The sequence below is a fragment of the Lethenteron reissneri genome, chromosome 17 (genome assembly GCF_015708825.2).
Source record: "Lethenteron reissneri isolate LAM-NWPU_2019-01 chromosome 17, ASM1570882v1, whole genome shotgun sequence".
NCBI classification, from domain to species: domain Eukaryota; kingdom Metazoa; phylum Chordata; class Hyperoartia; order Petromyzontiformes; family Petromyzontidae; genus Lethenteron; species Lethenteron reissneri.
The window spans coordinates 9973075-9986546 of record NC_083795.1 but is presented as its reverse complement, the minus strand read 5'-3'; the positions used below and the strand labels follow the sequence as shown (position 1 = coordinate 9986546).

At 39.7% G+C, this 13472-nt stretch overlaps 1 protein-coding gene across 7 annotated transcripts in view; it reads left to right on the top strand.

Annotated features, from left to right (window-relative positions):
* Positions 1 to 12149, top strand: part of LOC133343461 (transcription factor COE3-like) — a 99027-nt gene extending 86878 nt beyond the window's left edge. For 3 of the 7 annotated variants that reach the window (XM_061553098.1, XM_061553100.1, XM_061553096.1), the window contains exons 12-15: positions 6293 to 6473; positions 6984 to 7199; positions 8808 to 8897; positions 10646 to 12149. In XM_061553098.1, the coding sequence (XP_061409082.1) occupies positions 6293 to 6473; positions 6984 to 7199; positions 8808 to 8897; positions 10646 to 10677 (519 nt within the window). In that variant the 3' untranslated portion in view covers positions 10678 to 12149. Of the gene's footprint in view, positions 1 to 6292; positions 6474 to 6983; positions 7200 to 8807 lie in introns of all 7 variants that reach the window. The other 4 variants (XM_061553095.1, XM_061553093.1, XM_061553094.1 and 1 more) reach the window with 2 other exon arrangements.
* The last annotated feature ends 1323 nt before the right edge of the window (positions 12150 to 13472 follow it).

The following is a 13472-nucleotide window of genomic DNA, read 5'->3' as shown; positions in this document are numbered from 1 at the left end:
ACATTTCAAATTGAGAAGGAAAAAAATGTTGCTGATACCCTACTGTCATTTAAATGTAGTCATGTTATTGGATAAAGCTTGATGACATCATTAATTTTAATGACCTCATTAAAATACAGGCCTGTGTTTGGCTAAAACATCATTAAGACCTGTATATCACACATAATGAGTTTTGAAATGAACTTACCACACATTTAAAAAATGATGTTTGTTGCTGACAAGCATTCTTGAAGGGTAATACGTAGTTTATAAATAAATAATCATGACTTGCAGATTTGTTTCATTAATACAATGCACAACGATGATGACGATGAAGATGACGATGAAGACATTCATGATGATAGCAGAAATTCAAATGCAAAAGGATTTCCCCCTCCAATAAATTACAATGTTCGTACTCCTGCTCTCTCTCTCACTCTAATGTATCTCATGAAAGCTTGTTGTACCAGAATTTATGTGTACGTATTTCAGTAAACTGTGACTGCAGCCTATAAGCCTCCCTAATGAAGGCTTGTTTTAAGCATTTGTGGAGAAATTGACGGGGTCAACCGGGGACGAGACAAGTGTACAGCACAACGGGGCTCGGGCTCGCGAGAGTCACCTGCGACTGGATTTTGCTGCCCCTGCCAACGTTACGTGCTGCCCCGCAGACAGCACTGGCCACCTGCTTGACTGCCAGAGGACGACACTGCTGCCCATTGAGCTGACCGCCAGTTAATGTTTTGATAGGGGAATCAACAAAAAAAATTGTTGTCCTAATTGCCAATTAGTATAATGTTTCTTTGGGCAATTATGCTGCACGTTGGGCCTTCAAATTTGACACTGCGACAGGAAAGGGTCGTTCACATGCACGTTTGGAGATGGTGATACACTGTACAAGCGTTTTGCTATTTCGTGGAATATCCGTCCACAGTAGTGCCTTTGAATTAATTTAAATTAATTGTTCTCCCCGCCCCCCCCTAAGATGTTTGGTATTACATATTATATGAATTCATCCAGTTTTGAGAGATGTATTACATATTATGATATCCACTGTAATGTGAGGGTATTGCATTGCTATTAGTTGTTTGGCAGCGGTGGTTTTTTCTGAAGTGACCCAAAGCAACAGCGGTTAACAGATAAATCACTAAATATAAAACGTTGTTTTTATTCTTTAAGTCATCTACCCATCATACTACTGGCTTCTCAGATGGATGTTTAACAACACTATTTGTTAAAGCAGGCAAATTCCTCACTAGTGTTGACCTCCTGGGTTTCATTAGCAGAGTTGGACCTGCTAAGAATGTTGCTTTACATTGCCAGATATTATCGGCAGGACTGTTTATTTATTTAATGGGGCGAATGGCTTACAGAAGCAGCAGTATTGTACTGTAGTTGCTGCGCCAACTATACAGAGTCTCTTAATAGAGGGAGTTTTTATTAGTATGCAAAATAAATCAACTATTTTTGGGAGGCCTTCATCCAGCAGTGGAATGATCATGGATGATTATGACACTAAAGGATGATGATCATGTAAAATATATTTACTGTATTGCATGCACTCATACTGCATTTTATTCGCTCGCCAGAGTTTTTATTATTATTAATAATATTGCAAAATATGTTTTCGTAAAGCAACTTTGTGTCTCGTACAATACACGATAGCCTCGCACAATATTGCCCAATTGGATGTATTAATGCAAGGCTAGTGAACTGGAATCGTGTTCATCGTATCATGAACATCTTTTACGATGCTGAGCTCCGTGTTAGTTTTTGGGATTAAAAGCAAATTTGTCCTGCTGTTTGGACCTGAAGAAGATAAAAATAACAATACTAAAAATAAAGCCAGACCACCTTTTTCCTGCTGTGCCTGGCAATGAAACCCCTGAGTGTTTCTAGTCTGTGTATAAACTCTCTCAGCCAAACACAACATGCACCTTATTGTCTCGGCACGTATTGATAGGTACGTATTAATATACCGTATCATGCACCTGCTAAATGTTGTGTTCATTAATTCAGCGAATTACTTTTTTAAGTAAGAGGAATAATAATTCACGTACTGCATTCAATTGCTTAGGTTTATATTGCTGCGTATGCATGCAGATGGGATAGAGTGGTGGTGCAGCAGTTAGCGCACCTATGAATCTTGCAAGTTTGAGTTTGATTTCCAGCCATCGATAAGATTGGTGGCCGATATCTGAACTGATCCTGGTGGCCCCATGTTCACCAATCCCACTGACTGATGTGGTAAAGTATGGTAAAAAGAAAATCTTGGCCTGGCCTAAAGCCTTAATCCAGCAGTGAATTTAAAAAGGGCTGAAAGTATATATATATATTTTATATATATAAAGATGCCAGCACAAATATGAACATGGAAATATACAGGTATGTATGTACATACACGTGGTGTATATGCATATGTTACACATATACGATGACTTGATGATTAATAACTCACCCCGAGCTTAACAATACCTACTCCGATTCTAAAACGAGACAAATACGTTGCCATTAAATCGCACACGATCGTTGGTTATTGTGTGAAATCCTTAAGGAAATTGCTTTTTTTTTCAGACATAATTGTTTTACATTGGTCAAATGAGTGCAGCGATTCACACACACATTATGAACGATATGAATCACTTAAGACAGACTCGCCAAGGTTAAGGGAAAAAGGGAAAAAATACATCAGCGTGTCAGACGCGCGTGTCTGTCTCCTCTTAACCTGCTTTGTCACACGCCGATTGTGGCTGACGTAAAAATCTGTACTGGTGCCTCAATTTGGTGGCGTAATTAGCCGGAAAGTGAGCCGCGCAGCGTTGTGCCGGTAATTGACGGAGTAATTACCGGATTAAGTCTGTGGGTACCGGGCTCTCGCTCATGGGGGCCGCCACGGTAAAAAAAAAAATAAGGGGGGGGTAGGAAAAAAAGAAAAACCCAGAGCAGATGGGCAATCCGTGGGTGCCAAATTAGCGTAGAGTTAGTAGGGGGCTGATAACCTCCTCGGGATAATTAATCCAAATAACGGCTTAAAAACTTTGGCAGAATGAGGCAAATGCTGATGTCATCGCCTCTTGTGAGGCAAAGGTTGCGGTAAACAAATGCTTTCGAATTTATAAAGCTCTATTTTGGAGACAAATTAATCCTCCGCGTATTGAGAGAGAAAAGTTAATAGTTCAGCGTTGTTAGGCTGCGTGTCGTTGATCGTTGCGCTTTGTGATGCATGAATTTTTTTTCAAGCGCGTTCTACCAACGAAGCGTTTTGCGTTTACTCCAAGTGCAAGACGTACTACTACAAATTATCGACGCCCAAACACATAAATTGCAAAAGTATACTTTTTTTTTAAAGCATCGATGGCAGACTACAAACATCTGGATATGGCCTTCGTGAAGGGCCTCTTGCCTAATGGTACAGAATTTTTATGCAGCCAATTGCTTGCACATACTGTGATTTACTAGAATATCATTTTAAATCATATCTAATGAATACGTTAAATGCACAAGTGCTGTTTGGAATGGAAAATTTGAGTGGATTTTACATTGCAATCGTATAACTGCCTGCAAGTCTAGCTGCATGTTGAACTAAAGTTGCCCCTTGGTAAGATTTTTGAGGTGATAACTCCGTGGACAGTTTAGTCATTCGTGGGTTTGCACAGTTTTTTTTTTACTTCTTTTTCAAATATGAATGCATCCTACCTAAGTTATATCTCTTTAGAAGTTATACTTGTTTTGTTTATACCATTGAGTGTGAGTAGTGATAATGCAAGATCGATATTCTTTACGAACTTAGTTATTTGTAAAACGAATTAAGCAAATTAATGTGTTTACATTTTTTACAAATCCATTTGATGTTTAAAAATATCACTGAAAAAAAACAGAAATACTGTAGGGGTTCTCTGGCTTGTGAAGATGTTTTAAGAGCATTGAGCTAGAATCACTAAAGTCCGAGGTCTGAATCCAGACACCCAGCTGAGATTAAAATGTATGTTCTACAGTATACCTCGATGATCGGCCACAGATGATGATTGTATAAACAAGAAAAAACATCATACAGACCTTTTTTTACTTAATCTAACCTCTACCAGCTGCAATGGCTTGCTTGGCAAATAAGACTAAAATAAATTGCTCACTCAGCTGTACAGCCGTTGAGCAGTCTACAGATTGTGGTAACAGAAATGTTTGAAGGACATCGGACAAAGACCTGTGATGTGTCTTCTGGGTCGTACCCCAATCTTCTGCTGTTGTCAGGAGTTGCAGAACAGGGAAACGGGCTCTTCCTCCCTACCTAAATTCTAATCGCAAAATTGGCTTATAATATAAAAAGCAACACTTTAATACTATTTTAACTGTGTTTTGATAAGGCAGTTTATATTACAGCCTCTGGCCATTCTTACTATGCAATGGATGCAGCTCTCATTCAGTGCATATAAATATTAGTGACTAATCAATTGACTGATGTTTTCAATTAATTGGCACAAACAGCCGGGCAATTTATTCATTTGAACAGCTCATTAAACTGGCCGGGTTAAAAAAAAAACCTATTTTTTTTCTCTCCACGGTTTCTTTTTCAGCAGCACGATGTGTTGCTTTTCCTTCTTAATTCTTCACAGCCCACCCCAAAACAGTGTCCACCGACGGCTCATGTGGCTTTCACTCACGTAAACAATAACACGTGTGCACAGACATGGCTCGCTCACATCCCTGCACACCCAATGCGTATTTTTGAGTGCAACGTTTGCGGCTTTCCCACGATCAATATGTAGAATGCTGCGGGCTCGTTTAAAAATATATAATTTGTTGACATTGGGAAAAAAAAGTACTTGAAACGGCTCATTGCAAATACATGAAAAGTAATTTTAAGCTAAGTTTTTATTAATGTAAATTTTCATTTGGGTACATTGTGAATTAATGATGGATTGCTAAAATTTGTTTATTAATAAAATGTTAAGATTTATTTATTTTAAAATATTGTAAAGGGGGTGTTGGTGTTCCTTAAATAAAGATGTTCTTACAAAACATCCATACAGTGCAAGCAACTGCAGAGTATTCTGATAATTATTTCCCCCCAAAGCTTTTGAAATACGAGTTTACATATACGTAAAAACACTGAAGCACAGAATAAAATGTATTTCAGTGTTCTTCTCGAAAACAAAGTGCCATTTGTAAGCCCCTTGATGAGGTGAAGGTTTTTTTTGCAGGTGCATATAATTTGCGAGCGCTGAACACACCCAGCCAATATTAAAGTGTGTGACACTTGATAGAAAGCAGCAGAGTGATAGGTATTCTGACCTCACTGTTCAATTAAATGTCTTTTTGGGGGGAGGGTGGGTGGGATAAAACACTAGCCGAATTCAATTTAGGTAACTTTAGGTGCACAAAGGCAGTTTTCTCTAATGGGAACCACTTGACCGGCAAGAGAATGAATGGACCAGTTCGCTTATTTCTGTGTGGGTGGCAAAGTGGCACCCCAAGCCAAACGCAGCGTCCACTTGAATACAAAACATGTGGACAGTGAATGTATTTGCTGCTTGCAATTGAGTTGACAAATTACTGCAATTTTCGTTGTTCATTGCTGTCATGAGTTCACAAGCAATTTCCAAAAAAATATAATTTTAATCAACTTTCACACTTAAACATTACGTGGTTTCATAAAAAGTAGTAAAATGTGTGATTAGAATAAAGACATCAAAAAGTCCATGTTTATATATGCATGGTGCAAGGATAACAAGTCTACATTTTGATGTTATTTTGCCAATAGCAGTATCAATTGGTTTCCGAAATGGTCTGGACTACCCTTAGGTCAACTCAGCCGTAATTTAGTGTACTGTTCAGTTATATAACTACACTCAGCATTGAGGAGGCCATGCTGACCAGGTCCTCTGTTGGCCACACTAACCCTTGCTGTGTGAGAGTGACTGTAATAATCCCGCGTTGAGCATTTGCTCATAGAGTCTATTAAGTCATGGGATATTAGTGTAATGTATATACAAGTAATTCAGAGCCCTTGCTGGGTCTGCCATTACGGTTGTTTGATCATACTTCACCACGCTGGTCAGTGTGCGATGCTGAAGTGAGGGGTAGGATGCAGCCAGAACCAGTTCACGTATCATTCACCACTCATGCTCGCTGTGGCCAGGAATCAAACTGAGTTCATCGGTTCATAGCCTAATGCGCTTACCATTGCGCCACCATTCCACGTTTAAGAATTCATATCTGAACTTTATATTTGTTTTATTACATTATTATTATTGAACATCTTTACACACAAACTCAGCTACCTCCTTTGACTTTGATTGTCCTTTTCATTTCCCAGGAAATTATCCTGAAGCGAGCAGCCGATATCGCCGAGGCTCTGTACAGTGTTCCGCGCAACCATAACCAGCTGCCGGCCATCAACAACTCTCCTCCCGGCCTCCCAGGCATGATGGGCATGAACTCCTTTGGAGGGCAGCTCGCCATCAGCGTGTCCGAGGCCTCCCAGGCTGCTGACCAAGGTAAGCCAGCAGCCAGAATCACCACAGTTTAGGCTTCCGTGTGACTCAAGACGTTGGTTTTATCGGTTGTGCTGTACAGCTCTCTGATGTCTTTTTGGGTTGCGCCACATTTTGTAAAGCATGACAGCTGACGTTTCACTCCACATGCTGGGAGCTTTTTAAGAACTCAATCCTGAAGGACGAAGATTGACTGGAGGCTTCATTGGAAGGCCATGGTTACTGGAGGAGAGTGTATGAAGGGGAGGACAGTGAGATGAGAGGTAGAAGATCATGTGGAAAGTAGTAGAGTGAGATCAGAGGCGGAGAGGTAAGAGAGTGCGCAGAGGGGAGTAGAATGAGATGGGAAGTCAAGAGTGTGCATTGAAGGGAGTGGAGTGAGATGAGAGGGGGGAGAGAGTTAGTCAGCGGCGAATCTGTGGAAGATTTTCAGGACGGCGAGTGGGAGATTTAGAACAATGAATGCACGGTACATTGCGTGACAATCATCGCTCCATCTGTGTGTCCGTGTAGGGTACACGCGCAACAGCAGCAGCGTCTCGCCGCACGGTTACGTGCCGAGCAGCACCCCGCAGCAGTCGCATTACTCGTCGGTGAGCAGCAGCATGAACGGCTACGGGGTGAGCGGGGGCATGGGAGGCCTGGGCATGGGGGCCTCGCCCGGCTACCTGACCAGCTCCGGTGGCTCTCCCTACGGCAGTACGTGTCCTGCGCCCCTCTTTTCATCGGGTCTGTTTTCCGCTTTATTCGCACCTCACGCGCATGACATGGGCAAAAGTGTAGCTGCGTGCAGTGATTCCTAGATAAACCGGAACATTGACCAGCGCAGAGGGTTTGACCACAACTGATGGCAAGGTTTTTTTTTTATCGAGATGATAATTCCTCGAGCGTGTTCATTTTCTAAATAGAAATATCCCTCGAAACAATAACGGTTGATTGAATTTGTGAATGCGAGTTTGAACGTCATAACATTATTGAGATTTTATAATGTAACTTGCCTCAGTGATATGATATAGATCTTTTGGAGCCAAGCCAAATTTGTGAAGATTATTTAAATGCGTAACAAATGAGTGTAGCAATACATTTTTCTTAAACATTATCCAAAAACCAATTAAATACTCTGCATCTCACCAATTGGTTCTTGTTAAATAATGGTGAAAGCCTCGGTTTATGTGCAAGCATATGATCAGGAGTATCCTTTTTCGTAACTTGTACTCAAGCTGGATGCCTTGACCATGTTTAATGGCATGACCACTACATTATCTCCTCTCTGAGCAGTTTATAACAGTTAAATCCGGTATCCCTGGTGATCTGTGCAGGGGTCTCGTGTCTGAAAAATATATAATGCTGTATTTATAAATGTAATCAGCTATACTGTCATTGTTATTCACTCCATCCACACGTTAGAATTGCAGCAGAATATATATATATCCCTTCTCATACTTAATCTTAGTTAACATTTCTTTAAAACAACGTGCATGCACCTGGAAATTAAAAGTACAGCACAACATTGCATATCTGACCATCACAAACCCGCCATTTCTAATTAACCATCCATGCCCAGTGCAGAATGTGTGCTTGCCATGACTGCCATATTGTGTAGATGAACATAAATATGACCCTTTACAGAGGAATTTATTCTTCATTTTGCTTATATTTGCTCTTGCGGTGAAGCATTTGTCATGTCGAAACATTCGTCAATAATACTGTTGCCTTAAAAGAAAGAAAACATTATATATACTCGGCAATGGTTTGGGCAATGGTCATAGCACATTGGGGCCATTGAAGAAGGTCAATTGCCCAAAAAGTCACCTATTATATAGTTTTCTTTTAAGGACACAGTGTTGTTATTGACAAATGTGTTGAGTTTTTTTTCGTCAATTGTGCTCGTGCCCAGCTGCCAACGCAGCAGCATCACCAAATAATTTGTTCAATGTGTAAACCAGTTTGCACTATATTTATCCAGAAAACAACGTGTGCATGGTGTAGCAGTCATTTTCTATCGATGTTCACATATCCGATACTTTTACACGTCCGCCTTAATACCTCAGTCCCCAGCGAGTCGGATATGCGACATTGTACTGCCCATGCACTATCAGTTACGATCTCCAGTAAAAAAAAAACATTCATATCAATTGCCCAAATAAAGCACACATCACAATTCTTCCTATCCCCAGTTTGCCTTTGATTTTGCATGAAGCAGCACCAAATAAGCGCCGAATAGCACCGATAGCGAGACTCCGGTTCTCAGCTGCCATAAGTGCTGCAGGGTCTAAAGCAAAGCATAGCTGGGCTGACTGACCACCTGCGCTTGTGCCTCCTTGTGTTTACAAACAGTGAAACAGAAGAGTGCATTCGCTCCAGTGGTCCGGCCGCAGACCTCCCCTCCCCCGACCTGCACCAGTGCCAACGCCAACGGTCTGCAAGGTGTGCTGTACTATCAGAACAAGCTGAAGAGCGATTACAACTGCTCTGCTGCTGTCTTTAACCACTCGACGAATTGACAATGTCTCCATGGCTAACCGCAGTGTAACAAAAGCAAAAATTTCTCGTGCGAAAAAATTGTGACCCACCCAAAGACTGAGAGAATTTCGCTGTCGGGGGAAAAACAAAAAAAATACGCGCAGGCAACTTACCGAACACTTAGCGCACGTCGGCACTGTGTACCGTGCACACTGGACGGGTCTCTCCTCGCCCTTCTGCACAACTGCATTTCATCAAAATCGAGCACTCTTTGGCATATATCATAATTATGATGAATTTCAAGATAACGACATTTTATGTTCCTTCTGATGCCCATACGGTCTCCGTTTCCTAACTGCGAGAGGATCACTTGCCATTTCTTTTCTGCTCAAAAAACTTTACTTGATGTAAACTGTGTACAATATTTCGCGAAATATTTAAAGAAAAATAGTGGTTGGATTACCAGCATGGACGTGTAGCCAAACGTTTCAATCATGCTGATTGGTTGGGAATTATTTTACATGTGAAGGTTGTGACCATTTACATGTTGTTGTTTTTGTTAATTATATATATTTATTTTCATTTCATCAATCTGAAATAATTTTTTGAAAATTTGTTTTGGAACAAGCGTCACATTAGTAGAATTTTAAAATAATGATATACATGAACATGACTCATTAAGTGAATGAAAATAATTTAAAGTGAAGTATATTTCTTTTTGTCGGCGGACCACGTAAGTGTAAATTGCAATGTCTGAAACTCTAGATGTCCTCCTGGACGCAACTCGTTAAGTGTAGATTCATTAGCAAACGAATCCGGCCTCTTTTTTAAATACCAGCTTCAGAGTAGAAAAGTTGTAAATATGTTGGGGTAATTTTTTACTTGTTAAATGTTAAACTCTTTTTTCTTTGCTAAAACATTTTTACTCTGAGTTGGATACATCATTTTTCATTTGCGCTAGCGATGCTTTCCCATGAGTAACAGAACAAGAAACAGTTTTAAGCACGTCGGCCTAATACGTTTCCATTAGGGCTTATTGGGAGGAATTTGAGAGGTGCCTGTTCGTTAAAAGCTAGGCAATCTCGCCTTGTCAGATGGCGATGTTTTGTCTCAGTCGACGCTAGACCTAACGGGCTCGGTCGTGTTTTGTCTAATGGAGTAACTGTGCTTGCTCTCCTGGGAGGCCGAAAATACAAGTGCATCTACTGCTGTCAAGATGGCCCAGAAATGAAACCCGCTACACTCATCTATAATATATGTAGCAACAATAAGTTTTTATTCCGTATGCAAACAAGCATCTTATATTTTTTTTGTTGCCTTGATACATTTCTATTCTGTAAGTGCACTTTTCAAACATTGATAGGATTTTATCGGTCAAATTTTGGATGTGATGTGTTTTCTGCATTTGGAAAGAAAAATGTGAAATTTCCCAAACTGAAGTTTGCCGTCTGTTTTCCCGATGTATTCTAGAGTTGCATAAAGTCAGTCATTTACATGTAAAAAAAAAATGCAACCGTGTGATTCTCTGGGTGTGATTCTATATAAACGAGTCACCTGTATATTTTTGTGTTATTGAAATGTGGTGATTTAAATGTGTAAATATTACGCAAATGTTTTGGTAGATCTTAATTGATTAAGTACCCTCGTAAATGTTATAGTTCTATTAAAATATTGTACACAAGCCTGATTTATCTCTTTCACATTTTTTACAGTCATGTCTGGACTGGTGGTCCCTCCCATGTGATCTGAATATCGACCAATCAGCGCCAAGCCATGACACTGTAGATGGCTGGCCTTACACGAAGGACTAGAGTCAAGTCACCACACTTCAATTCAGGCTGAATGCAAGAAAGGAAACAAAATACTGAAAATACAACCATGCTAAAAGTCTAATTTTACAATTTTGGCATTACTGGCAAAAAAAGCATCAGAGCTGAGGACTGTTCCCTTCACCTGATGATTGCTTCAACGGTGGCCTAATGAACATGAAATCTGTTTTGGGAAACCGATATACAAAAGACTTTGTACGAAAACAAAAAAAAAGTGGTACTTTGGAGCTAGAGTTGAATGTGAATTCTTAGATTATTGTTTATCACGGTGTTTTTGGGTTGAGATTGACCTTTTTCAGCCAGAGTTGTGTACGAACCACGAATGTGTAAATCTTTAGTTTGTGATCAGGGCTAGGGCTGTTGGGTGAGGGGTGGGAGGGCAGGGGGGGGGGATGTAAGTTAACTTTGGTGAAAAGACACAATATATAAAGTTTCGTTTACAAAAAAACTTCCATATGAAAAAAAATGAAATAAAAAGTGAATAAAACAGAGCTTCCTGTGAAACAAAACAAAGAATGGAATAAGAAGTTTGTAGTGCTGTACAGAATTGGTACTGTATTATGTAAGTATATGATACCTGTAACTTTGTGACGTATCGCTTAAAAAAATCCCACATGTATGCTGTCTTTAGAGCTTTGGAAAACATTCCGTAGTGTGTTTATACGTAGTCATGATTAGTGTAGACTCTATTGTGGTTTCACCAACACTATTTATATTAAAGGTTGATGTCTTGACACAGATTTTTTTAGAAATAATAACTGGTAAGTCACTTTTAAAAGGAAAAAAAATGAAGTGTTCAATGTTGAAAAACTTTCATGGACCATTTTTAATTGCTTGTAAATGCATTTATATATATTGTAATTATTTTTGCCATTGGTTTATTTGTGTCTTGTAAATGGCACGGCTTTATGCAGGAACTTTGTTTTTTTATATTAAGTGCTACAATGTGAGCACTGCAAACCTTTAAATGTTTTTTTGATTAATTATTATTATATTATTTCCCTTTTTTCAATGCTTCAATTTGTTGCTTAATCAAACCAGTGTTTATTTTTATATATTTTTGTATAAGTTATCTGCCAAAAAAGCCTTTTAATTTTTTTTTCGTTTGGTTTTGTACGAGTGTATTATTTTTGCGTGTTTTCTTCTGTTTGAAGCTATGGTACTTTGCAGGTAAACTTGCTTCATTTCCGTCATAGCCATTTCAAATGTTTGAAGCCGGGCATCACCTGTGTTGATGACGTTGTTCATGAGACATATCTGCTTATTAAACAAAACTGCCTGTAATTCCGATGAGATGCACCTACTACTTTCATACCTTTCTCTTTAAAATGAAACAGATTTAAACGTGTTTTAGAAATGTTCAATTAAATGGTTGAATTAAAAAATATATATTAGTCCTTTGCCTGTGTTCACTTACTATGGTTTGAGCCCTTTTGCGGAAGTAAGATTCACTTTTTAGACTTTAGACAAAAAATATCTATATACAAAATGCGTGGTGAATATATATATTTATTTTGTGAAAACGACGTGATGGTGTCACTTTGGGCACAGATTCAATCCAATGTCCTTAGATTAAGATCAGTGCAGCAATCGCATCAAAGACATCAAAGATCTCCCATCCCCGAGCCCTTGGTTCTCAATGAACTCGATCGATGCGCAACAAATCACAGGTTTTGTTTTTATTTGAGGACCTATATCTTTACGACATCACTCGGGGGCGATCCATACTCCATCAAGCTGGGCACGATAATGAAATGATGACGGTGCAATGGCGCGATCATACATCGCATCCCAAAGCGGGGTCGGCTGGCTAAGTGGGGGCCTCATTTTAAAAAGTCAATTTTCTCACTGGGTCAATAGCCTGCAATGGCCCCCGATTCGATAGGGATAGGGACAGCGTGGGCATCGATAGCTTTCCCAGCGTCTCCATTGTGCCGCTTGATTAGCTTTTTAATGATTATTCAGAGAGGTTATCAAGGTCTTCCGAGGGCTGAGTGTCGGGCTGATAGCCCATCTGTAAATTAGCAAGTAGCGGCAGATGTTGTTTTTTTGTTTCGTCATTTTCATTAATAATGTAAAAATAAGAGCTGTGTGATGTCCACATGATTTAGAGCGATTATAGGCATTAATGCTTTTATATATATGTCTATAACATGACGTTACCTGCAACATTGAGGGAGACGTTAAGCTTCATCCCTAATATCTATAAGAGCACAGCAATACAAAAGAATATCCTAATGCTACATTTTACATGTCGTGTCAGTTGGGCTCCTATAAAAGCCTCGAGCAGTATGCCTGGCTATAGTACTCTGTAGAGAGCAAGAATAAATGCTTCGCAACAAGTCCTGCTTCTCTGATGAAGCTGTATGAGCGACCATGGCGTTATGACGGAGGAGCGCTATTAACGGTAATGTTCCATGAAACACTGCCTCCATTACGTTCTTCATCATGTCGTGATCATGTTTCACTGCAGAGGAGCTAACCCAGCATGTACACAAGTTGGTAATCCTAAAGGTCGTGTGGAGGCCAAGTGGGTTTTGATGGATTTTTTTTGCCACATATTGACATCTGTGAAAGATAGTTGGATATTGATGAAACAGTGACCTTTTCCAGAGATGGGCCGTTGGTGAGTTTGAAGGACTGACTTTACAAAGTGTAGATTTTCTCCCCCATGACTTAAACGATGGAAGCACTTTCCACCACTGTAATC